This window comes from Dendropsophus ebraccatus, chromosome 1 (assembly GCF_027789765.1).
Source record: "Dendropsophus ebraccatus isolate aDenEbr1 chromosome 1, aDenEbr1.pat, whole genome shotgun sequence".
Lineage (NCBI taxonomy): Eukaryota > Metazoa > Chordata > Amphibia > Anura > Hylidae > Dendropsophus > Dendropsophus ebraccatus.
In genome coordinates, this window is record NC_091454.1 from 106,036,792 (window position 1) to 106,064,739 (window position 27,948).

General features: G+C 41.1%; 1 protein-coding gene across 2 annotated transcripts in view; it reads left to right on the plus strand.

The window, feature by feature from the left end:
• CFTR (CF transmembrane conductance regulator) overlaps positions 1-27,948 on the plus strand; it is a 140,335-nt gene that overhangs the window by 58,626 nt on the left and 53,761 nt on the right. For both annotated transcript variants that reach the window (XM_069976449.1, XM_069976459.1), the window contains exons 9-13: positions 1,512-1,604; positions 2,005-2,184; positions 7,246-7,437; positions 19,138-19,232; positions 19,754-19,840. In XM_069976449.1, the coding sequence (XP_069832550.1) occupies positions 1,512-1,604; positions 2,005-2,184; positions 7,246-7,437; positions 19,138-19,232; positions 19,754-19,840 (647 nt within the window). The remainder of the gene's footprint in view (positions 1-1,511; positions 1,605-2,004; positions 2,185-7,245; positions 7,438-19,137; positions 19,233-19,753; positions 19,841-27,948) is intronic.

Here is a 27,948-nt window from a genome sequence, read left to right on the forward strand (position 1 = left end):
TAGATATCTATATATTGCCATATAACTGCACAGGCTCTGCACCCAGACACCAGAAAGTTTGTTTCTTTTGGCTACTCTGCAGTAAACGGAGGACCATTACGCAGAAACCTGTCTGTGAGGAGAATGACTGGGCATGTGTGTCTAGCACTCAGCTTGTGGATATGCACATCGCACAGTAGCTAGCCTCAAACTGTGTTCACTTCTTTTATAATAAGTTTAAATGCAAAATCCTTGTGGGATAAGCACTTTACAACACAGCAGATGTGTTTATGTGAGTGGTGAACTCACTCAGTAACCACTTGTATGACTAAATATAGTGTTTTATAATGCTCAGTTGCATGTATAGTCTGTATAGTCTGGAGGAGAGAAGGGAAAGGGGGGACATGATCAAAACTTAAATATGTTAAAGGACTAAATAAAGTTCGACAGAGAAGTGTTTTTTATGAACAAACTGAACACATGAACAAGAGGACACAGTGAGAGGTTAGTTGGGGGAAATATCAAAAGTAACGTTAGAAAATATTAGTTTACTGAAAGAGTAGTAGATGCCTGGAACAAACTTATAGCAGATGTGGTTGGTAAATCTACGATAACAGAATGTAAACATGCCTGGGATAAACATAAATCTATCCTAAGATAATAAAAAGGGATATACTAAAAGGGCAGGCTAGATAGACCCAGTGGTCTTTATCTGACAACAATTTTCAATGTTTCTATGGTCTTCAATTTTCTTTACTATTAATAACAATGGTAGAACTAAAAAAATCATGTTAATAAGTAAACACAGGATACTGCAATACTATGAAAGCTTCTATTGTGAGCGGTTATTGACATATCAATATGACCCATGCCTGCTTTATGCCCTACTTTGTCTGTGGTGGAAGTAAGGTGATTTCTACATGTTGTAAAGAGCACTCAGACATTTCCATAGATTTCTATCATTGCTGATTGTTGTGTCTTCATACTGTCTGTGTTAATAAAATATTTATCAGCCTGATGCAAAAATATTCAGTAATGTTCACAAACAAAATGATTCCCACTTTGATCTATTTTTTTTCAAAGATCTTGGCTAATAGAGATGTGTGAGATCTGGCTTATGATTGAAAACACAGAAAGGCTCTGTTCACACACTGTTGAAATTTAGCTGATGGCCGCCATTTAATGGCAAATAATTGCTTTTATTTTAAAACAGCGGTGGTTGTTTTGAAATAATGGCTGTTATTTGCCATTAAATGGTGGCCATCCACTCAATTTCAACATGTGTGAACAGATCCTTTCTGTGTTTTCAATCCACTCCTGGTTTTGGTTGCAAAATACTGACCAAAATACAGAGCAAAAATACAGTGTGGGAAAATAGTCTAAAAATCTATAACAATCATCCGATTGTCAGAACTGAATAATACTGTATTTTGTTTTGGGTTAGATGTTTTTTTTTAATAATGTTCATATAAGTTACATTTTAGGTGGTAACATAACATATACATATACTTGTTTTATAATATATTTAACAGGATTTTTTACAAAAAGATGAATATAAGTCATTGGAGTACAACCTGACAACCACTGAAGTGGCCATGGAAAATGTAACAGCGTCCTGGGATGAGGTCTGTATGTACTTTATTGGTGTTCGGTTGGTGTACTATGTTGGTGTATGTACTTTATTAATGGACGGTTGCCCACGATGTTTTTTTCAACATTTAATGTCCTGATTTTTGCTCTTTTTTTTCAGGACTTCAGTTTGTACTGAAACACATTTAATTAAAATTTTTTAATATTTATGTTCTTGTAATGATCATAATGCATTGATCAGATGATTGTTACCATAGTAGTATATTTGTATAGTTCTTTAGCTGTACTGTGGCTTACTTACTAAAAAATCCACTGCAGTTAAACGTCTTACAAGACGTTCATATTGACTGGTCTTATCACACATGATAGCCTTTTTACATAAATATCAAATCCCACTGTTAACATCATTGCATTGTTTGCATTATTTCCATTCAGGGAATTGGAGAAGCTTTTGGAAAAGCCATGATGGAAAATGGAGGCAGTGCTTCCAAGGAAGACCCCAATCTGTTTTTTAGTAACTTCTCATTGCATGTTACTCCGGTGCTTTCTAAGATCAATTTTAGTCTGGACAAGGGACAGCTGCTGGCAGTTGCTGGTTCTACAGGATCCGGAAAGGTATCTCCCTATATTATATAACATTTTCATCATGTTTTTGGACAAATTCAGATATATATGTATGTATACCCTAAAACTAATACAGATGTATACCCATACGCTTGTAATAAGTGTATAGAGCACAAATATATTCCACAACCAGAAGTGTGCATTGTAGCTCCTGGACCCTATTGTAAAATTAGAGTAGAGTAAAAGTATCCCCCACCTACCATGTGCCATTTCTAATGCTGGTGTGTTCTTAGGTACGACTGTTACTTAAACCTCCCTTACAGTTATGGTGCTGTTACAAAAGATTTATCTGACAGATTTTTTAAGCCAAAGCCAGGTACAGACTATAAACAGAGAACAAGTCATAAAGCAAAGACTGAGATTTCTCCTCTTTTTAAATCCATTCCTGTTTTAACGCACCATAACACTATTCAAATTGCTGCACATTGAGTGCCATCGCACACGCACCTGTCTCTGGTTGGACACACAATGTAATTTCTCATCTGCATACACACTAGGGGCTGTTCCATAGGAAGCAAATTGTATGTTTTTTAAGAGTGTGGAAGGAAAGTGGAACTCCCAGAGGGAACCAACACAAACACAACACAAACCCACGACCCTGTTACCGCAGGACAACAATGCAACCACTAAGCATATGACTAACGTCTAAATAGTTTTTTCTTGGTAATGAAAAGCATAGGTTTCTGTAACTGCAATAAGGGTAGACAACTGTAGACCAGTGAGTGTGGGCCACTCTTAAGAGCATTGTCTACGTAGCCTATCTTGGTAATCTGAGTTTCTCAGCCTGAGGCTAGCGAGTCACAACCCTTGAGAGTGGTCCTGGTGGGGGTGTGAACACCGTGCTGTTAAGCAAAGACAGGTCCAGGTTCGGGCTGAGGTTATGGAAAGGCAGCATAGTAGCATGGTCAGAGTTAAACATAATGCTCATGGCAGACATCTCAGGTCTTGGTCAAAAGTTAGGGTTATACAATAGAGAAACAACTAGGTACAGAGGATCAGGCAGAGGTAGAGATGGGAATACAGGCAGAAGTTAAACCCAGCATATTGCACAGTAACAGGAACAATTTCACAATGGAACATGAAGTAACCTTTTGTTCAGGCAAGGTGGGCAAGGAGCGTCTGCTTCTATTAGATGCTACTGAACAGGGATAGGTAGAAGACCAGCACAGGAAACTACAGGAACAACGTACGGAGAAATGAGGAGGAGGCTCGGACACTGAAGAATGATAACTTGGCGGCTCTGTCTGCCAGGAAGTGCCAACAGGAACAGGTTGTTAGTGTCACAGCTGCTGTTCTACTTAGAAATGCCAGAAATCATAAATGTTTATGGATATTTTCTGTTGTAACAGAAGATCAGATTCACGAATAGAAGGCACATCTGAATATTTGGGTGGAAGTTTGCATGCATTTTCACAGTATACATTTGGATGCAGAACTCCACATCACCTACAAAGATCTAAAGTAATAACCTAAAATTCTGTTTACCTGCAGCCACTACCAGGGGCATAGCTAGGATTCATAGCAAAAAACTGTACGAACCCCCCTCCCCGTCCCACACACACACATACTCACCTGGCCTGGTGTTTCTCCATTCTCCCAGCTCTCTGGTGCACGAGTAAGGTCACTCATACATTGGAGAGCTGGAAGAATGAACGCTGAATGCTGAGGGACTGCTCAGTGCCAGGTGAGTATGTGTTGGGGGGGGAGGCTTTTGTTTGTGGCTGGAGGTGCAATGCTGCCTCTGACCACAAGAGAGACGGGCAGGGCAGGAAACCAATGGCTCACAGTTAAAGGGCCAGGGGCCCCGTAGCAGTGTCATGGTCTTCCTCTATGGTAGCTACACCACTGGCCACCACCAATGAGGGCTCAGAAGCTTGCTGCATACTGCATTGTTATTGAGTTCTTTGTATAAACAGCATGCATTAATTTCCTAGGCTTAGATTTGAAAGAGAAGACCCCTTTCCTTGTGGCAACATTCAACTTTGTTTTAGTTTAAAAAATGTAAAAAAAAATATACAGGTGGTAGCACACATACTAGTATAAAATAATGCTTAATACATTAATTAACACAATAATACCAAAATATGGTCGTAACTTTGAGTTGAAATTATTGAAGTCAATGGGAAATTGACTGGCAATGCAGACACCATATTATAGAATAATGTCTGTAATTGTTTACAGCTGTCAGAATAATGTACAGGCCCATTATTTATGCTTTTGCAAAAGATTTTCACCTTTTCACCCATTGTTTTATTTTCACTCAAAATTACAGCTTTAATTTTAGTGTGTGCACATAGCCTTGAAGTGATATTTCTGACTTCTAAAAGGGATTGTTAAATTCAACAACTTGTTGCAATCAGTAAATGTCTCTTTACGTAGTACAGACTTTTTACTACAAGACATTTCACACAGGCATCTGAACCAATTTGTATGTACCTGTGATATAGTGCGTTATTTTGTGACGTCTAGAAATTATGCTAAATTGTTTTCCAGAATGATTTATGTGTCCTCTTACGCCTAAATCGTTGGCTTGGTGCTGACCTCAGAAAGCAAACCAGTGATAAGGCTGGCAGCTAACTGATACATGTAACACCTTCCTGCATTTCTCAACTTACAGCTTTGATCAAGGTTGCTGTTTATTAATTAACTAAAGAATTACAGCCGCTTTCAGCATGTGAGCGGTAGTCAATCGGCACATTATCTACTGGAGTGACATCTGGGAATGTGATTTTACTGGATGATATGTGGAGTCATTTGTCACAGAGCCAGGCACTAACTACTAGTGGTGAGACAAGTGACCGCTCTGAGATTTTTCTCACACTGTATTTACATCCTAGTATACCTCCCAGTATGTACAGTTTCACTTGTTTACCACGAATTTTCAGACTGAACTAACCCGCGCAGAATTAAAAATAGGAAAAGGATTATTTAATTAAATCCAGATTATGGTTAATGGGTGTTATTTTAAGAATTAGAGCCAGGGCATTGTGTATGATCAGTCAGTTTAACCAGTTAACCTGATCCAAAGCCTAAAGCTGCTATGGAGAAAGTCAAGCCAAGAAAATAAAAGTTTTTGCGTCTTCAGTTTCTCTGATCCTACTTCAGCCTAAGGTCACATTCACATGTCTGTGATATAACGGTCAGTAAGATTACTGTGTATCAAAGATGGAACTTTTCAACTCCTATAAAACTCCCTGCCATGCGCTGCCCGGGTGTACTAGATCGTCCAAGCAGCCCAGAGCGGATAGCCGTGGTCTGCTGCCGCCGCTCCTATTCCACCGGGCAATGGCAGCTATATGAGTCGTTTGTATTTCAACATGTTGAAAGACAAACGACTGCAACGATCAGCTGACATCATTCATGTCAGCTGATCATTGTGTTCAATCACACAGGACGATTATCGGCCGTAACGGCTGATATCAGCCGAATGTGGACGATAATTGTTTCCTGATGAAGGAAAACGAACCATTTTCTGAAACTAGTTGGAGGTTTTTTGGTCTACTACGGCCTCCTTACTTTGTCTTTGTGACGTCACTAAGATCTACGGGCGGAAGTTTTTGTGGTGCACGTTGCCGGCCGGAGCGTGCCCACACTCCATCCACTATACTGCCTGTTCCTGGACTCAAGTTCTGAAGGATTATTACCTGTGCCACTGCATCCAATATCCCGGACTGTTTACACTGGATTTGTATCCTGTTTTCTCTTGCCGCGGACCGTTTGTGCTGGACCTGCTCTCTTATTGTTTGCTCCAATTACCCAGGTAGGATCAGTTTCATGGTATCTTATGCTGGAGAGGGCGAGCTGAGACTTGTAGTGCCTGCATTAGACGGATTGGCAAGGCTGCAGAGTTAGCCAGTGTTGTTTTTAGCCCAGGAGCGGATTGCATATGTGACACTTGTACTCCTTTTGGACAGCATTCTGATATACACATTTATAGTGAGTAGCGCCGGTGGATGCAAGTGGACCACCTTGGTGGAATCCACTAGCTTGCTTGTTTTTTGTTTTTATTGTATGGATGACAGGTCCATTGATATCCCCGTGCAGCACCACTAATCGGGTTGTGGCGCATCTAGGACTGTCTCTGTGAAGGAGACAAATACCTTATATGATAATTGTTTTGTGTAATAGGGCCTGAGCTGCCAGTACTTCCTGGAGATTGCAGTTGAACCAAGCATGTCACATATACATCAGTTTAGACCTACTTTTCATAACGACACAACCCCTTTAAGATGAATCTGTGTATGTAGAATAATCCATGCATATAGATTGTCTATTCAATATTTCTAGAGTTAATATGTATCAAAATTGTCAAATATTTTACAAATATTTTACAGAATACTGATATGTCTTCTTATCTAACATATGCCCATGTACTTTTGTCAGAGTTCTCAAGTTAAATCAGAATTCTTTTTTGCAGACTGAAATATTGTTGCAATATACTTGCTCATAAACTCCAAGATATATTCATAAGTTGTCAAGTGTTTGTTCTTATGTATTTAATGGAGTATTCACATCCCAAATTGTTATTCCCTATTGATAAGATAAGAGATATCAAGCTGGTCAGTGGAGGTCCGACCACTGGGAACTTACCGATCCAGAGAATAGGGATAAAATTGCCCTCAGAATGTATAGAGTGCACCACAGGTGTATGGCCGGAGCTCCATGCTCAATGGGGCAACTGTATCCAATCGTATGGTAACCTATAAAATCTATGTATCTATATGTAAATAAACTGTACATAAAAATGACTTGTACATCATTTGTACTATGCATAATGCATAAGATTCTAATACCTACAAAACACTGAAACAAGGGTTATGTGAGTACAGTGGTACCTTTGTTCTCTAACTTTGGTTTTGGTTGTGTATTTGTGTTACATTTGTAGTATACATGTTTATAACAGATTATTAATGGTAACATAGTGTAGATAATGAATTGCAGTAGGCAGTTATATAGTAGATAAAGAGATAAATGGAAGATATGAGATGTATGTGCACAGATTACTATGTGTATTATATATCACTTAATGTGGATTTGATGCTTTTTTTCCAGACATCTCTTTTAATGATGATAATGGGAGAATTAGAGCCACAAGCAGGGAAAATAAAACACAGTGGAAGGATATCATTTTCTCCCCAATTCTCCTGGATCATGCCTGGTACCATCAAGGAGAACATAGTGTTTGGAGTATCGTATGACCAATACAGATATTTAAGTGTCATTAAAGCCTGCCAACTGGAAGAGGTCTGTATTTTATGTATATTCTTATATGGATGCACAATGTATTTTCAATGCACTAATAATACAAATATTGGCTCATAACACATTAAAGGGGTAGTGCGGCGCTAAACATTTATTCACAAAATAACACAAATTACAAAATTATACAACTTTTTATTGTGTGTTATGTATGTGAATGGCCCCCTTCCCCGTGTTCCCCCCCACCCACGCTAGACCCGGAAGTGTTGGTGCATTATACTTACCGCATTCGTGTCGACCCCCACCTGCCATCTTGTGACAATGACGTCGTCTTCGGGAGGCCGGCCGGACTGCTCCAGCCACTTCCGGGTCTAGCGTGTGTGTGTGGGGGGGTAACGCGGGGAAGGGGGCCATTTACATACATAACACACATTACAAAGTTGTATAACTTTGTAATGTGTGTTATTTTGTGAATAAATGTTTAGCGACGCACTACCCCATTAAGTTATATAGGATATACACTACTAATGCAAGCCACTGTTTCCAGAAGTACAGACGATCACAATTATGTATATTTGTCATTCATTATAAGATGGAAAAAAGAGGCACAAAAGGGAGACTGAGAAAAGCAACAGCCACTGGTGTCATATGCTAGACTGTGTATTGGTATCAACCAGAAGCAGAGAGAGGTTCCATTTTAATATTTAATAATCCTATCTGTACCATATTTACTATTACAACCAGGCATCACAACAATCAGTTCTTTTTTTATGCAAATACCATCTTACACAACTAGCTGTATATACTGGTAGACATCCTTCCTTTATGCACACCTCTAATTCAGCAAACAATACAGGTATATTGATCTGTTGAGCAGGGCTGCAGTTATAGAAAATGTGCCTTGGGTGCTTCAGTGCTTGTGTGTTGGGGAGGGTCACAAAGAAACTGTTCTGCCTTAGGGTATTAGATAAAGGGGAGCAAACAGGAAATTTGCCTGGGTAAATGAGATTCTGGCAGTGACTTTGTGTTGGCCCATCAATATCCTGTATCTTAGATGTCTTTGTTGGACTGGTGTCCGCTGTATTTTGGGCGTTTTTATTTTGGAAATGTTCTAAACATACCTGGAAGGCAACTTGGCATAGAAACAACATTTTTCAAGGGAAACAAACTTTTATTACATGATAAAATACATCAGGAATCTCACATGTTGAGTTTTAGTGTAATTATACCAATAACAGTGTGTTAATATTTTCTAATATGATAAGATAACTCTGTTCAGTAGCTAGGACATTTCAGTTTATTGTAAATTTTAGTACCTAAGATACCTGTAGAAAATCATATAAACCTATAGCTAGCAACACACTTATTATACCTGTCACCCAAGCACTTGTTCCATAGAGAGTTATTTCTTTGACCTTCCCATAAGGAGCTCCTCATAAGGCTGTAACTACACCGAGATTCTGCCGACCCATTTACTTATACAAGTGAATGGGGTCACATTGTGACTTATGAGTGGCTGCGACTGTGACCCTGCAACTGACAAAAATCCATCCGCCTGTGGGCAGGGGGTGACATGGCAGGTGCTGCGATCAGAAATTGATGTGTAACCACAGTCTTAGTGGCCATTGGAACCCAAACTGATCATGAGAATGGTATTGAGATCCCCCTTAAAATGAACATCACACCAGACACCACACATGTGAATTATGATGCATTTTTTGGGGTTCGTTCACCTCCATTCTTGTGATCAGTGGGGGTCCCAGTTGTCAAACCCGTGCCGACAAGCCAGTTTGAAATCTTTAGTATTCCTATAACTCATGAGTGATGGTACTGTGTTTGTCAAAGCACTGGATTTTCTATTACTAGTATTTGTACTTTATGACATTAGAGTTCCCTAAACAGTACCATTTTGTTTGCTGCTGTATGTTTTATGTCCGCGTCATTCATACTGCTGTACAGTGTGCACTAATGATACAGTTGTGTTATTATAATAATACAGTTCATGTATCATAACAAACAGAATTTCTGGAAAATCACATTGCACATAACACATAATCCAATTTGTACAGAATATCCTATTGCTGCCAAATCTTGTAGGGTGTGTTTGCATAGGGCATCTTTTATTCGTCATGGAATATATGATGTCATGCAGACAGATGGACAAACATCCATAGTTTATACAACATTTTAAATAAAAAAGGAAATTTTTGCTTTGGGTTGAGTTTCAGACATGCTTTCATAAAGATATATGTTAGAGTTGAGTGATTTTCTATAAACTTTGTAGTATTTATTAATATTTTAATAATATGTGTGTCAGGAATGTGCAGTGAGCCTGGTGTGAACTGGGCCTGGTTATTACTCTTGTGTGACACACCCGCTTGCTTTTCAGCTTCCTGGCAATGAAGGAGTTACAATGAGCTCTGCCAGACTTGATCACTGCAGCTGAGCAGTGTCTTTTGATTGACATATTCTTCTGCCTGTCCAGAACCTTAAGGATCATAAAAGAAAGCTGAGCCAGTCCTTATCTGCTGGGTATTAAGGTTCATATCCTGATCCCAGCTCCCCCTGTCTATTCTTGACATCCATGTTCCTTATTCCTCTTCTTGCTTGACTTTGTTACCTGACCTCCCACCTGACCTTTGACTATCCAGTTGTTTCCTGATTTCGTACTGCACTGCCCGTTTGGTTCTGACTTTGTCTTGTTGTCTTCCCTTTTTTGTGTTTGTCTGTCTCGTTCTGTGTTACGCTTATACAGTATAGGGCACGTCTTTGTGGTTGTCCGCGGCTGCCTAGGGCAGTTTGAGGCAATTAGGTAGGAACAGTGGGTGGGTTCAGACTCAGGACCCACTGTCTCGTCTCATCCCTACCTCCCCGTCCTGACAATGTTGGTAAAATTTGTATTATTGTCTACAACTGTATGCACGTCTTGAAATTACTGGAACTAATTAACTGTTTGTAAGCTGGTATCCATTGCAGTCTTGCAGAATAATTACATTTTATTTAAAGGAACAGGATAGAATAAGGCCACTTTTACATTCAGTAGTTTGCATAAGTATTTGTAATACCAAAACTAGAAAAGATAAAAAGTACGTCCTAGATGGTTAATATAAAAAAGCATAGGACAACTAATGCATTTTTGCCATCAGTTGTGACATCAGTTGACAAAAAAGAACGCCAGACTGCCTGATAAATGTAAACCCAGTCTTTTTCTATGGTCTGATTCCCCTGATAGAAATTAAATATAGTTATTAATTTATTATTTTTTATTATTATTATTATTATTATTATTATTATTATTATTGTATCATTTTATTTGTATCAAGTGCAAATAATTCACAGTCAAGTCCAAATTAGTTTAGTTTTTTCAATACAATGATGGGGGGGGGGGAATCATTGTATATAAAAAAAAATAAAAATTAAAACCAATTAGGACCTGATTTGGAATTCTTTGCACTTATAAAAATGATACAATAATGAAAAAAATAACTATATTGAATTCCAATCAGGGGAATCGCACCAAAGAAAAAACTGTTACTGGTCTTTACACAGGAGATTTATCCCTAGGCACAGCTCCAAAACAGGTTAGGAGATTCTTCAACTATATCTAATTGCAGATCAGTCGCCTGTTGGGACAAACTGACTGACAGCATGAGTTAACAGGAGGCCGGGCAGCATTGATTATTCATGAAGAAAAGGGAGGAGAAAACAGTGGAGAGGTGTGCTGGAATGAGGCACAAACGTCGAGCCACAACCCCTCATTGACTCGTCATTACAGTAGGACCCCAGATTGCACATAATCCACTCCACAGACAAATTACCAAAAAGTAACATGCATACAAGGGGATTGCCAACTACAGCACACTGTCACCACCTCAGGTAGGGCCTGGGTGCTGGCAGATTCCCTTGAAACAATAGAATTTATACCTATGAGAATGAATACAGCACTCACTGGTATGAATATGGCACTGGTAAAGCAATCTTCTTTTATTCAATGCATATATATTTAAACCATAATTGTGTGACAAACATTTTTGGGCCCATTTAGGCCATGCCTGTTTTAGCTGAGACCACACCTAATTTTACAGAGCCCATGCCCTTTTCTCTACAAAGTCTAAAACTTATAATACATGTGATGGTGGTTATATAAGACAGTGTTTTGGTGCAAAATGCACATTTGCAATACTAAATCTGGGCCATGTTCATCCTTTATTAAAAAAACAAGAATAAGAACAGGGGCACTTTCTGGTGTAGTAAGTCACAATTAGTCAGATAGGAGTGAATGATAGTAGATTCACTCACCTAAGGAAGTTGTGCGAGGAGATAGGCACAACTCTATTAAGTGCATGTAAACACCTTTAATGCAGCTTGCTCAAGGGGACTCATGGGACTAAAGTGATTATCGGCTATATTTGGCCTATTATTAGCCATTACGGTCCAGTATCGCTTGGTGTAATAACGAGTGTTAAAAGGCAATGATCAGCCAACATGTTCCTTGTCTTTCAAGATTTTGAAAAAAAAAATTATAACGACGGTCTGCTGGCCACCACTATCTCCTATCCAGGGAGCCCCTTCTGCAGCTCCCCACGGCCCCCCACTCTTACCTGCTCACTGACGGCACGTGTAATAGCTCTGGCAGTTAGCAGGGAACAAGAAGCAAGGGAGCGTTGATCTGACAGATCGGACAAATTGCTCCTCCAGATCAGCCCGTGTAATACTGCAGGAGTATGCAATGTAGAACGAAATTCCTAGCTAAAACCGTCTGGGACAGGTACCATTCAAATGATCTCAGCGCAGATGTACAGGTGTCGGTATAAGTACTCACGGATATAGCAGATATGAGGTATATCATATAACTTCTGATTGATTGTAAACAATGTTTGATTCCTGTATATTACTATTTATTGCACTGAAAAGTTAGGAATTTTATCTAATAAAATAACTTTTATTGTTACTTTAAAAAGTTTGTCAAAAATTCACCAGACATAAATACCTTTTCACCTATTTACACAGCCATCACCAATGAATAAGCTAGTACAAAGAATACAAAAATACAAAATTTGTCACAGTTGTCTGATGTTCAGTACACTATATAATTTCTTCTCTTTTCCTAGAAATTTATTATTATTAGTCCCAGTGTCTTTATGTGTACTGTTTATCAAACTTAAATTCAAATGTCCCAATCTTTCCACATCATATTAGTTTTGTGAGTGTTCAATTTATTGCGTTTTAAAAAAAAAAACATTATTGTTTTGCATGAAAAAAACTGAAGAGATTACTTCCCTCTTTCTTTTCTGGAGTACTCTTCAGACCACATAACTTCATCCAAACGCGTTTCTTGTACCACACATCTTCAGGGGCCATAGGGTTAAACTCACATATTCTCAGGGACGTTTGTATATAAACCCATATAACACACGGTACTACCGCGGTAACGGAACGGACTCCAATATAGCAAAATAATAAAACACTTTAATATAAGGAACACGTTTCTGCATCTTATTGTATAGGCACCTTCCTTGGAGGCATAAATGCGTTCGTATATGTTCTGTGAATATTCATAATTGCGTTAATATCTATATACTGTGAACGATGAGTGTTTACACTGAGAGACTTGGGAACAATTAACAATGATTTTGAGGTCAGCTCAAAAAATGCGATCAACGACATGGAACCGATTTTTTGTTCATACAGTAGTTTGATCATTGCCACATTTACACCAGAAGATAATCGCTTAAATTTGAACAATTTGATCATTTTTTTTGCACAATAATCAGTCTGTGTAAAAGGCCCTTCACAACAACACCAGGTAACCACCGGTTATCACCATTTGTGGAGACATTACAGAGTAATTTCCTGCATCTTAGATTCCTTGTGCCCTGTCTGATTTAAGAAAGTAAGATACAGTATTTAAAATAAATGCTGTTTTACTCCGCCCTGCCCATGGTGTAAGTAATTGTCGTTCTGCTAGACCAGCACAGAGCCTATTACACGGCTTAGTTATACCAGGCTAGACAGGGACATCGCTAGAGATGTGCATGCAACCTAACTTTTAATCAGCTGCACATCTCCATGTCATAGGATCTTTAAGGGGTACTCCGGCACTTAAAAACATTTTATATAGTGCTGCCCTTATATAAAACATAATAAATATTGTATTTTTTCTCACTATGATCCCCTGGTGTTCTCCTATGTTGTCTTTAGGTACCCACTGCTGCTGCCACTTCCAAGATGAGCTTGTCTAATCATGGACTGAGACTGGACAGTGCCACGGCCAGTGATTGGCTGAGCGGGCTGTCACTCCTAAGACAAGTTTACCCTGACAGCAGGGGACTAGGAAAGGAGGATGGGAGGGAGTGTGGTTAGGGGAGAATATGATGTTTATTATGTTTTATAAAGGGCAGCATTATATAAAAAGTTATTATGTGCCGGATAACCCCATTAACTGTAGTCACATCTTCAGACTTTCAGCGAGTTAATAGTTTATGTAGTTACATGTATGTGTGATTACTGAAGGCAATATCAAGGTCTAAGAGCTAAAAAAAAAATAATAAGTTAAGATTTACAATGTGTAATGTGAACTCCTATCTTACTAAATAAATATTTGTTGTGAAATAGACTGCTGAAGAGTTAAGCAGTTCTGGTGTGCAAGACTTGTGTGCTGAGTGCAAATATTAATAGTATCCCTAATTACCTCATAAAGGAGTTTATTTTGTTTGTAATGTGTACACCCTGGTACTGTATTGGTGTAGTGTTTGATAGTAATTCTGGTGAAATATGCATATACTGTTATCACCTTTGGCTGCTCTGCTTTCCTTTGATGGTGCAATTGTTGGTATCATAGCCTGCAAGTGTCATTTCCTAGGTAATTGCTTTTTTTAAGCTCTAAACTTTCTTTGACCGTGCAAATGACAACTTTATGCCAGTATGTCAAATAGACAACATAATAATGTAAAAAAAAACTTATGGCACCTGGATATGTTGGATATTTTCTTGAGTAGAGCAGGAATTGTGTGCTATAGGTTATATGATCTACAGTATATTCCATATCTTCAAATTTAAAGACACCAGAAATCTTTAATCCTAATGATAAGTAAAAAGCCATAAAATATTTATCATGGAGATCTTGATGTGTCTTCTGTCACGTTAAAAATTTTATATTCTGTAGGTACATTTGGAAAACAAGATACCATGCCAGAAAAAAATCCATTATACATAGCCTCCCATGTTAAAAAAACAAAAAAACAAAACAAAACCTTAGTATACTTTTTATTAGCTGAATACAGCTCTATGAAATAAAGCAGCGGGCTGTGTTATTTCATATTGATACTCTTCTATCCTCCATCATGTAGTAGAGGTCTGTAGATATCTTTACTGTTTATGCTGGAAGATTTCCTGGTGCATATACCACATAGACTCCAAAAATGCAAGTAAAAAGAGCCTCCACAGCTTCCACATAGGTTGTCACCCAGCTTTCCAGGGCCCCTGAAGATCAATTCTTGTCAGTTATACATAGATACATATTGGAAGATTTGCTGATCTTGGTACTGTTGGTGCATTTGCTTGAGTCCCTGTATATTTAGCCTTGATACACAGAAACTGTGGGTTTTCCCTTTCCACATAAATCCACGTTTTACCTCAGCTGTTATTACGTTTCTAGCCTTATATGCCTACATTAGTCATCCCCATGAAGTGCTAATGAGTATCATTTTTATTCTTTGGAAATGCGCTCACATCTTTGCTTAGTTGTGGAAGTATAATCAATTCAGCCAGACGCCACCATGGAGCTTGACCAGAAAGACAGGACATCAGCTATTAGTCCCTGGGAGTGAAGGGCAAGCTGACCTTTCTGTTCTCTAGAACAATAGTGTAAAGAATAGGTATTTAAGGCATGGGGTGCCCAGCATCTGGCAGTGACTTCTCTTGTGCAATAGATATATTTTGAGGCAGGTTGTTATTTTCACATGCTGTTAGGGTAATGTAACTAGTTTCTATTGTCTTTCCTGTCACTTCTTATCTTGATTTGTACAGATTTATATTACAGGCGGTACATTACTGTTATAACATCAGCAGTGTCTCTCTTCTCTTTCTTACATACATAAATGTTAAGCTATGTACTGAGTGGTTAAAGTCTATATTTTAAAAGTCAGTGTCTGCTATCTATCTATCTATCTATCTATCTATCTAACGAAATTAGACAAGAGGACGGCACTCCAATTGTATGAAAGTGATGATTTATTCACCCAATCACGTGCAGCGACGTTTCGACTCTAACCTGAGTCTTTTTCAAGCTTTTTCAGAAACGTTGCTGTACGTGATTGGGTGAATAAATCATCACTTTCATACAATTGGAGTGCCGTCCTCTTGTCTAATTTAGATATCTAGTGAAGCCGTTGGGATCGACTTCTATTGGGACGTGCACCCACCAGCTTAAAGCTATTTGACTTAAAGCCAGCACAGTGCCGTCCAACCTTCTGTTTTGTACATATCTATCTATCTATCTATCTATCTATCTATCTCCTATCTATCTATCTATCTATCTCCTATCTATCTATCTATCTATCTATCTATCTATCTATCTATCTATCTCCTATCTATCTATCTATCTATCTATCTATCTATCTATCTATCTATCTCCTATCTATCTATCTATCTATCTATCTATCTATCTATCTATCTATCTCCTATCTATATATATCCTATCTATCTATCTATCTATCTATCTATCTATCTATCTATCTATCTATCTATCCTCTATTTCTCAACTGTTTGGCCCCAGATGTGGCCCCAAGGTCTGGACAAGATTTTGCACATGTCAGGACAGGGACGTAGGGATAAAACACGACAGTGAGCCCTAGGTCTGAAACCATCCACTGTCCCTACCTACTTGTCTCAAACAGCCCTAAGTAGCCACGGACAACCACAAAGGCAGTCCCTGCTCTGGTGTAAGTGGAACACAGAACAAGACAGACAAACACAAAGGAGAGTCAACAAGCCAAAGTAAAAACCAAATGGGCAACGCAGTACAAAATCAGTAAACAATCGGATAGTCAAAGGTCAGGCGGGAGGTCAGATAACAGCAGAGGAATTAGGTACAGGGATCGCAGGAATAGACAGGGGGAGCTGGAATCAGGGTATGAACCTTAATAGCCAGCGATGAGAGACTGGCTCGGCTTTCTTTTATGAGGATCAAGAGCCTAGTCCGGATCCCTATTGGACCGGCGCTCTGATCCTCAAGGTTCCGGACAGGCAGAGGAAAAAGTCAATCAAAAGCCTTGCTCAGCTGCAGCAATCAAGTCTGCAGAGCTCTGAGGAACTCCTGCATTGCTGGAACCTGAGAAGCGTGTGGGTGTGTCACACAAACGCAAAAACAGGCCCAATTCACACCAGGATACTGCATATCCTGGCAACACATAGGATATATGCACTGGTGTTCTCTGTTATAAGCCATTATCAAAAATTCCTGGCCTACTTTAATTTTGAAGGGCATGATGAAATTTTGGACTATATAGTGGAAAGAGTAGAGACCTTTTCTATTAAACTATTAGGCCAGGTGCACAGGAGTGTAATATGGCTCACTGCATGTCCTAAACTATAATCATAGTGATCTGTGATGCAGTTAGTTCAGATAATCAGACAACACTATTTGTGGCCATCATATACCAGTGTGAAATTGGCCTTTGTCTGGGACAGTCTTTATGATCCAAAGCGTCTTATTTGAATCAATCAAGCGGAATCTGTCAGCTGTAATTCATATTCCAAACTGCTGACACTGTTAGGCTGAATTCACATGTCCCGTAAAATTGTCTGTGGATGCGGATCCACGACCACGGACAATTTTAGGGACCATTAAAGTGAATGCAGCCATTCACATGACCCGTGCCGCAACCCACACGGATCATGGCAGAGATCACCCCCTGTGTCATCTCTGCAGCTGGGGGGTGGTGGGATCCATGCTGTGATTCTCCTCCGGATCGCGGCAAAGATCGTGTGAATAAGCCCTTAAATAGCTGTTCTCATGATTGGTGGAGGTCAAGTAGTCATTTCACTACTAATCAGTTAGGGATTAGAGATGAGTGAACCTGGAGCATGCTCGAGTCGATCCGAACCCGAACTTTTGGCATTTGATTAGCGGTGGCTGCTGAACTTGGATAAAGCTCTAAGGCTATGTGGAAAACATGGATATAGTCATTGGCTGTATCCATGTTTTCCACACAACCTTAGAGCTTTGTCCCCAGCTAATCAAATACCGAACGTTCGGGTTCGGATCGACTCAAACCCAAACCCGGTTCGCTCATATCTATTAGGGATCCCCTATCCACAGAATAGGGGATAACATTAGTTAATGCTTGACTGTTTAGTTCAAAGAAGATCAAAGCAGACCAACTAAGACCAACTCTCAGCTTTCAGGGTCCTATTACACTGAGCAATTTTTAATGATTAACGACTAACGATAAACGATCGCAAACTAGTGCACTTACACTGAACGATTAGTAAACAAATGCGGAACTTGAGCAAAGAAATGTGGATTTACAGCGAACGATTAGCTAACAATTAACAATAATTTTAGGTTCAGATCTAAATCAACAATCAACGAAACACAAACGATTTTTCGATCATTGCCTTACATTGCATTACACTATAATCGTCCCGTGTAATAGGTCCCTTAGTCATTCTACTGTTGGTTTTCACCCAAATTGTTCCCACAGACAGCAACGATCTGGAAAATGGTGCTAGTGGGGTAAATAACTTTTATTATACAATTATAAGTTTTAGTTTAGTTCAATCACATGGAAACAAGGGACAGCAGTTTTCTAGGTGGGACAAAAGAACCACTGAAGCTAGAAGGTGACTGAATTCACTCAGTAAAGGTAAAATTAAAAGTGTTGCTCGGTACATTTACACATAGAGGATGTGCTGCAGACATCAATGTCACTAATGGCTCTATTACATGAAAAGATTAGGCTGGATCCACAATGTGCTTTTGAAGTCCGTTTAACATATACGTTTTATGAAAGAAAAAAAAAGGATACAAAAACAAATGCAAATGTGTGAAATCTGTTTAGATCCATTTTTGCATTGACTTCCATTGTAAAATAATTTTTTTCCTTTTTTAAGCATGCACAAAAAATGTGGTTGACCATGTTTTTGTGTATGTAAAAAGTAACTATTTAAAAATGTATACATTAAACAGACTGCAGAAATGCAGTGTGAAAACAGCCTTATCTGCCAAACCAGGCAGATAACTTCCTTTGTAACGTCACAATGCTTATCAGCGGGCACCATCTTGGGGCTGTGACGTAAACGCATCAGGAGAGCTTCATGGTCTGGGCTTGGGGTAGAAGCCGGAGAACAGGCTGTGTCAGCCTCTCTACCCCACTTCACATCTCTTATGTGACTTTGACCCTTATACACTGCACAGAAGACAGTGTGAAGTTCACAGCCAATGCTTGGTGAAGGGAGGGCTAATAATAGGCCGCTCCAGATAGAAGCATTGGTGCATGGGAGCATGAGACATGTAGGAAAGAGCAGCGTAGGCACCCCTGCTTATACCGGAAGTGATGGATGACTGGGGCAATGGTAACCAGTGGGATAGGGGCATGCTGTGGAAAGATTTCTGGTGCAATATGTCACATTGTACCTGATAAGCATACTTGTTATAGAAAAAACATTTAATTTCACTTTGGTCTCAAGAACGTCTATGCATAATAGAGCTTTAGATGTCATTGTGTCCATTTATTGTTCTAGGACATTGCAAAGTTTCCAGAAAAAGATAATACCGTCCTAGGGGAAGGAGGAATAACACTTAGTGGAGGTCAGCGGGCAAGAATATCTCTAGCAAGGTAAGGCTGTGCTATTGTTTGTTTGTTCTTTTAGCTTCCAGCACCATATCTTATAACAGCATTACCTTGCTTTGTATTAATGTCACGCAGAAATCCACTTTAATAATAAAGTTTCTTCCTGTGGTGTTGGTAATCCTCCCGTGTATGTCACTTCTGCTAATAGTTGGCTCTCATCTCAAAGGTCACCAAGACTTCTGATGGTCACCAGGTGACTCCAAAGTCAGACAAATGTCCAATGAAGTAGTAATCTAGCCAGTCTTTATGCTACTACTACAAGGCCTGTTCTAGTTAACATGACTTATGTACTTGGTGCCTTTGGCATGGTTAAATGGGATGCAGAGATAGCAGGTATACCTAGGTTGTGATACTGTAGGACCTGAAGGGACTCTCGAAAACAGCATTCACACACTGCAGTTATTTGGGAGCCCCCCCCCCCCCCCCCCGTGACTTGGCTTGAGCTTTTAGTCTACCACTATCATTGATAATTGTACATAATGCAACATATATTTCTGTTCTTCTAGAGCTGTCTACAAAGATGCAGACCTCTACTTACTAGACTCTCCATTCAGCTATCTTGACTTGTTCACAGAAAAAGAAATATTTGAAAGGTATGTAGAAAGGAAATTTGCTACTAATGCTATATATGATTCAAATATGAGCAATATAGTTATTGTCTTAAAAACACATTTATTTTTCTTAATCTAGTTTATTATTGACATTATTCACAATGTAAAACCATGGTAAAAAAACTATACAATATTTATACGAATCAATACAATAAAGAGCAACAAAATATGGCCAATGTACAAAGATCAGAAAACAAAACAATGACATCTCAAATCATTCAAATTAGAAAATGGAAAGATACTAGGAAACACGTAGTAGATGGGAAAAAAACAGATGAGCATATATTTGTAATGCTTTACGTTTTTAAAATTTTAGTACTCAGTAGGTACTCTAATCATATCTGCATTCTAGTTTTCTACTAGTTTTTAATATTTTGTCCTTGTTAACCTTTCTCTATAGCCCCTATAGCACACTACATAATGGCAATTTAATACCAGTCCAGTTTGTTTGCTGTAGTGGTACAAGAAACAAATGGTACTATGGGATATTTACTAAAGTAGGCCTATTTGAATAGGTTTAGGCTGCAACACATTGTTATTATTTTTAACTTGAGGAACAGAATGTAGATCTTTTTACATTTTAGACTATTTCCATTTGCTGCACATGATGAGTCATTTGTATATAGTTTTATTATATTGCTCATTTCTACATTAATAATACATACAATTTCCTGTTGTGCGGGCAGCTTTGTGATGACCATACATGCTACATAATTTATTTTTTCCCTAAAAGACATTCAATATCAGGATATTGTTATGTATCTAATTGTTGAAAGACGAAAGATAGAAAATGTGGGTAGAAATTAGTTTCCAAAAGTTTAAAGTATACCTGTCATAACTTTTAAAATCTAAATCAACAATAGATTTTTAGTCTTGTTCTGGCTAAAAAAAGAGACTGAACACATGAAGTCCCGGCCAGTACAGAGAGTCACAGCTCAATGTGTCCATCAATCACATGACTGCCTTCTCTGAGCGCAGATGACTGGGACTTCCTGTGTTAAGTTTTTTTTTTAACTCGCACAAGACTAAAAATCTCCCTTCAGGAGACAGGACCAAGATACAGGTAAGTATAGCTTTGTTTTACAGCTTGTTTTAAATAATAAATGTAAATTCTAAATTTGCTTTATTTAACATCCCCTGTTGATTTAAATGTTGAAAATGATAACAACGGTAAACGCTAAGTATATAAAGTATGATGTCTATTTAGAGGAGATGCAAGATGTGTAGTTTGTGTAGTCTTCCTTGGATACAGGGGCTGGCTGGCAGATTTTAGCCAGGGGGGCAAGCACACGGCACTGGCCCTTGACTGGCAGGCTAGCGGCCCATCCACCACCCTGGCCCTTACCTGGTATTACCCTCCCCAAATAAGTGCGGGAAAGGAAGATTACACATGCGCCACAGAATTATAGTATTGTGGCCAGTGTTCCCAGCCACGAAAAGCCCTTGTGATATACATCTATTGGATTAAAGGGAACCTAGCTCCAGGTGCACAGCATAGTACCTTAGGATGCCTTTAAACAGAGAGATTTATCTGACCGATGTTTGAAGCCAAAGCCAGGAACAGACTATAAGCAGAGAACAGGTAATAAAGGAAAAACTGAGATTTCTCCTCTTTTCAACTGCATTCCTGGCTTTGGCTTCAAAAATCTGTCAGCTAAATCTGTCTGTGTGAATGCACCCTTAAGGTACCATGCTGTGTACCCGGTGACCCTGTTATCAGTGCTGTAATGCCCTTTTGGTTCTCTTATCATGTTAAAACCATCAGCCCTGAATCTCTGCAGCACCAGCTGTTATCAGAGGATGTACTACAACTCCCAGCATATCCTGAGGGCTGCAGACTGTAAGTAAATGCTGGGAGTTGTAGTGTTTGCAGCTGTTGTACTTGGAGGATTCCTGGTGTATTGTATACTGGAGGCTTTGTGAGAGATCAGTATACAGAGTTCTGTGGGGGATCAGTGTGTGGATGTGACCCCAGAACAGAACTAATAGGGGATAGAAGAAATATACCGTTACTGACCAAATCCAATACACCAGTATATAAGAAACATATATTGTCACTGTGACCACAACCATTACCACCCCATACTAACTAATACCACCACACCATAACTGAGATCCAGTATAACAAGACCAATAATACCAGTATAAAAGAAACAAATATCACAACCCCTTCACCACCACCGCCATTACTAACTAACATCCACTGTACAAATACCAGGATCATCCCCATAGAAGGTTCTCATTATTAAAATGTGTCTGCTGGTTGTGATCTCATGTGTAATCAAAGATACATAATGAGCTGCTAGATTTCCTACTATCTATCTATCTCCTATCTATCTATCTATCTATCTATCTATCTATCTATCTATCTATCTATCTATCTCCTATCTATCTATCTATCTATCTATCTATCTATCTATCTATCTCCTATCTATCTATCTATCTATCTATCTCCTATCTATCTATCTCCTATCTATCTCCTATCTATCTATCTATCTATCTATCTATCTATCTATCTATCTATCTATCTATCTCCTATCTATCTATCTATCTATCTATCCATCTCCTATCTATCTATCTTTCTATCCATCTCCTATCTATCTATCTATCTATCTATCTCCTATCTATCTATCTATCTATCTATCTATCTATCTATCTATCTATCTATCTATCTATCTATCCATCTCCTATCTATCTATCTATCTCCTATCTATCTATCTCCTATCTATCTATCTATCTCCTATCTATCTATCTATCTATCTATCTATCTATCTATCTCCTATCTATCTATCTATCTATCTATCTATCTATCTATCTCCTATCTATCTATCTATCTATCTATCTATCTCCTATCTATCTATCTATCTATCTATCTCCTATCTATCTATCTATCTATCTATCTATCTATCTATCTATCTATCTCCTATCTATCTCCTATCTATCTATCTCCTATCTATCTCCTATCTATCTATCTCCTATCTATCTATCTCCTATCTATCTATCTCCTATCTATCTATCTCCTATCTATCTATCTTCTATCTATCTTCTATCTATCTATCTCCTATCTATCTATCTCCTATCTATCTCCTATCTATCTCCTATCTATCTCCTATCTATCTATCTATCTATCTATCTATCTATCTCCTATCTATCTATCTATCTATCTATCTATCTATCTCCTATCTATCTATCTCCTATCTATCTATCTCCTATCTATCTATCTCCTATCTATCTATCTCCTATCTATCTATCTCCTATCTATCTATCTCCTATCTATCTATCTCCTATCTATCTATCTTCTATCTATCTTCTATCTATCTATCTCCTATCTATCTATCTCCTATCTATCTCCTATCTATCTCCTATCTATCTCCTATCTATCTCCTATCTATCTCCGGTATAAGAACACTGACAATAGAACACAGTTGTCAAACTCCGTCCCTCCAGTTGTTACAACACTACAAATCCCATCATGACTGGACAGATAAACCATGACGGGAATTGTAGTTTTGCAACATCTGGAGGGATGGAGTTTGACACCCCTGATAAGTTATAAGACCTTATAAGTTATTATAGTGCAGTTACATTCAGTGACTCACAGTAAGCGTCTTCTCTGCATGAAGAGACGTCCACTTTTCCTTTTCTTCTCCATCCGGCTCCGGCCATCATGAAGGCTTCTCTGGCCATGACTCCTCTCCACGGGATCTGTCAGACAGACATTTTAGGCTTCTTGCTCCAGCAACATCCTCATCAATACATCCCTCCATATAGAATAGCCCCCCGCTGCACATCTCTCCATATAGAATAGCCCCCCCCCCCCCCGCTGCACATCTCTCCATAAAGAAAAGCCCACCTGTGCATCCCCCATATAGGATAGCCCCCCCCTGTGCATCCCCCCATTTAGAATAGCCCCCCCCTGTGCATCTCCCCATATAGAATAGCCCCCCCTGTGCATCCCCCCATATAGAATAGCCCCCTGTGCATCCCCCCTCATAGAATAGCCCCCTGTGCATCCCCCTTCATAGAATAGCCCCCCTGTGCGTTCTCCTTTATAGAATAGCTCCCCCTGTGCATCCCCCTCATAGAATAGCTCCCCCTGTGCATCCCCCCCCTCATAGAATAGCTCCCCCTGTGCATCCCCCCCTCATAGAATAGCCCCCCTGTGCATCCCCCCATATAGAATAGCTCCCCCTGTGCATTCCCCCTCATAGAATAGCCCCCCTGTGCATCCCCCCATATAGAATAGCCCCCCTGTGCATTCTCCCTTATAGAATAGCCCCCCTGTGCATCCCCCCTTATAGAATAGCCCCCCCCCGTGCATCCCCCAATATAGAATAGCTCCCCCTGTGCATCCCCCCATATAGAATAGCCCCCTGTGCATTCCCCCAATATAGAATAACCCCCCCCTGTGCATCCTCCCATATAGAATAGCCCCCATGCACCCCCCCATATAGAATAGCCCCCTGTGCATCCCCCTTCATAGAATAGCCCCCCTGTGCATTCTCCTTTATAGAATAGCCCCCCCTGTGCATCCCCCCTTATAGAATAGCTCCCCCTGTGCATCCCCCTTATAGAATAGCTCCCCCTGTGCATCCCCCCCCTCATAGAATAGCTCCCCCTGTGCATCCCCCCCTCATAGAATAGCCCCCTGTGCATCCCCCTTCATAGAATAGCCCCCCTGTGCATCCCCCCTCATAGAATAGCCCCCCTGTGCACCCCCCCTTATAGAATAGCTCCCCCTGTGCATCCCCCCCTCATAGAATAGCCCCCTGTGCATCCCCCCCTAATAGAATACCCCCCCTGTGCATTCTCCTTTATAGAATAGCCCCCCTGTGCATCCCTCTAATAGAATATCCCCCTGTGCATCCCCCCTCATAGAATAGCCCCCCATGCACCCCCCCATATAGAATAGCCTCCTTGTCCATCCCCCCTCATAGAATAGCCCCCTGTGCATCCCCCTTCATAGAATAGCCCCCCTGTGCATCCCCCTTCATAGAATAGCCCCCCTGTGCATCCCCCCAATATAGAATAGCCCCCCTGTGCATCCCCCTTCATAGAATAGCCCCCCTGTGCATCCCCCCAATATAGAATAGCCCCCCTGTGCATTCTCCCTTATAGAATAGCCCCCCTGTGCATCCCCCCTTATAGAATAGCTCCCCTGTGCATCCCCCCTTATAGAATAGCTCCACTGTGCATCCCCCCCTCATAGAATAGCCCCCTGTGCATCCCCCCTCATAGAATAGCCCCCCCCTGTGCATCCTCCCATATAGAATAGCCCCCATGCACCCCCCCATATAGAATAGCCCCCTGTGCACCCCCCCATATAGAATAGCCCCCTGTGCATCCCCCTTCATAGAATAGCCCCCCTGTGCATTCTCCTTTATAGAATAGCTCCCCCTGTGCATCCCCCCAATATAGAATAGCCCCCCTGTGCATCCCCCCTCATAGAATAGCCCCCCTGCGCATCCCCCTTCATAGAATAGCCCCCCTGCGCATCCCCCTTCATAGAATAGCCCCCCTGCGCATCCCCCTTCATAGAATAGCCCCCCTGTGCATCCCCCCAATATAGAATAGCCCCCCTGTGCATCCCCCCTCATAGAATAGCCCCCCTGCGCATCCCCCTTCATAGAATAGCCCCCCTGCGCATCCCCCTTCATAGAATAGCCCCCCTGTGCATCCCCCCAATATAGAATAGCCCCCCTGTGCATCCCCCCTCATAGAATAGCCCCCCTGCGCATCCCCCTTCATAGAATAGCCCCCCTGCGCATCCCCCTTCATAGAATAGCCCCCCTGCGCATCCCCCCTCATAGAATAGCCCCCCTGCGCATCCCCCTTCATAGAATAGCCCCCCTGTGCATCCCCCAATATAGAATAGCCCCCCTGCGCATCCTCCCATATAGAATAGCCCCCCTGTGCATCCCCCCTCATAGAATAGCCCCCCTGCGCATCCCCCTTCATAGAATAGCCCCCCTGTGCATCCCCCCCTCATAGAATAGCCCCCCTGTGCACCCCCCCCCTTATAGAATAGCTCCCCCTGTGCATCCCCCCTCATAGAATAGCCCCCTGTGCATCCCCCCCTAATAGAATACCCCCCCTGTGCATTCTCCTTTATAGAATAGCCCCCTGTGCATCCCCCCTTATAGAATAGCCCCCTGTGCATCCCCCTTCATAGAATAGCCCCCTGTGCATCCCCCCAATATAGAATAGCCCCCCTGTGCATCCCCCCTCATAGAATAGCCCCCCTGTGCATCCCCCCAGTATAGAATAGCCCCCCTGTGCATCCTCCCATATAGAATAGCCCCCCTGTGCATCCCCCCAATATAGAATAGCCCCCCTGCGCATCCTCCCATATAGAATAGCCCCCCTGTGCATCCCCCCAATATAGAATAGCCCCCCTGTGCATCCCCCCTCATAGAATAGCCCCCCTGCGCATCCCCCTTCATAGAATAGCCCCCCTGTGCATCCCCCCTCATAGAATAGCCCCCCTGTGCATCCCCCCAATATAGAATAGCCCCCCTGTGCATCCCCCCTCATAGAATAGCCCCCCTGCGCATCCCACTTCATAGAATAGCCCCCCTGCGCATCCTCCCATATAGAATAGCCCCCCTGTGCATCCCCCCAATATAGAATAGCCCCCCTGTGCATCCCCCCAATATAGAATAGCCCCCCTGTGCATCCCCCCCCTCATAGAATAGCCCCCCTGCGCATCCCCCTTCATAGACTAGCCCCCCTGTGCATCCCCCCAATATAGAATAGCCCCCCTGCGCATCCCCCCAATATAGAATAGCCCCCCTGTGCATCCCCCCAATATAGAATAGCCCCCACCCCCCCGGTGTGGCCACATGTTAATGGATTTAAAAAAAAAGAAAAACAACTCACCTTTCCTCGGGCCGGATCTTCAGTGTGCAGCAGCTTCCCCCTGCTGCTGCAGCGCGGCGGCTCCTCTCCTCTCCCTTTCCTATCAGGTCCTCAGCGGCGCGTCAGGGAAGTGACGTCACCGCTGGGGACCTGATGTAGGTGCCTGCAGACGTGCCTGCGTACAGCACGTCTGCGGCTCCTGGGGGAGCAGGCGGCCCGGAAGAGACTGAGGGAATAGCGCGGCGGCCGGCCGCGCTATTCTTTCAGTCTCAACTACTGCAGAGAGTCGGCCGGGGGTCGCGGCCCACTCATTGGTGGGGAAGACCGGCCCGGGGGGCACATGCCCTCCTGCCCCCCGGCCCAGCCCGCCCCTGCTTGGATATGTGGAAGAACAGACTGCTGGGAACAGTAGACTTAGGGGGCTGACATTTTTATTTTTATTTGTGCTGCATAATTTGTTTTACCATATGTTAACCCCTTCCAGACAGTGCCCTTTGATGCACAAAAGTCCGGATCAGATTAATACAATGTTCCTCCCCACCTTAGCCGTTTTCTTTTTCCACCTACAGGGCTGGTTGGGGTGTAATTTTTTTGTGTCATGATCTCTAGTTTTTATTAATATCATATTGGTGTAACAGAAAAATTTTGATTGCTTTTTATACATTTTTTGTGACATATAATTAAATAAAATCAGCAATCCTAGTGCGTTTTTTTTCCATTTACGCCATTCACCGTGCAGGGACAATGTTATATCTTAATAGATCGGAAAATTCCGCACGCTACAATATGTAATATGTTTATTTATTTATTTTTATTTTTATAAATGAGCAAGGCGGTCTTTTAAACTTTTATTGGGGGGGGGGGGGGGTTTATAAGGGATTTCTTAATACTTTTATAAAAACTTTTTTTTATTACACTTATTTTTTTTTACACTTTTATTTACTGTAAAAGATGCAATCATTAGATTGCATATACTGATCTATGCTATGCCATAGCATAGCACAGATCAGTGTTATTGGCGATCTATGTATACAGCCTGCCTGAGAGCAGACTCTATACATGGATCACCGAACTGACAGGACGGAGGTAAGGAGCTTACCCCTGCCTGTCGGCACATGCGATCGGGATCCCCGCAGCATGGCTGCAGGGGTCCCCATCACTCAGTGACAGATGCTTGATCTGTCACTGAGTACCTTAAACGCTGTGATCGCAGTAGATCACGGCGTTTAAGC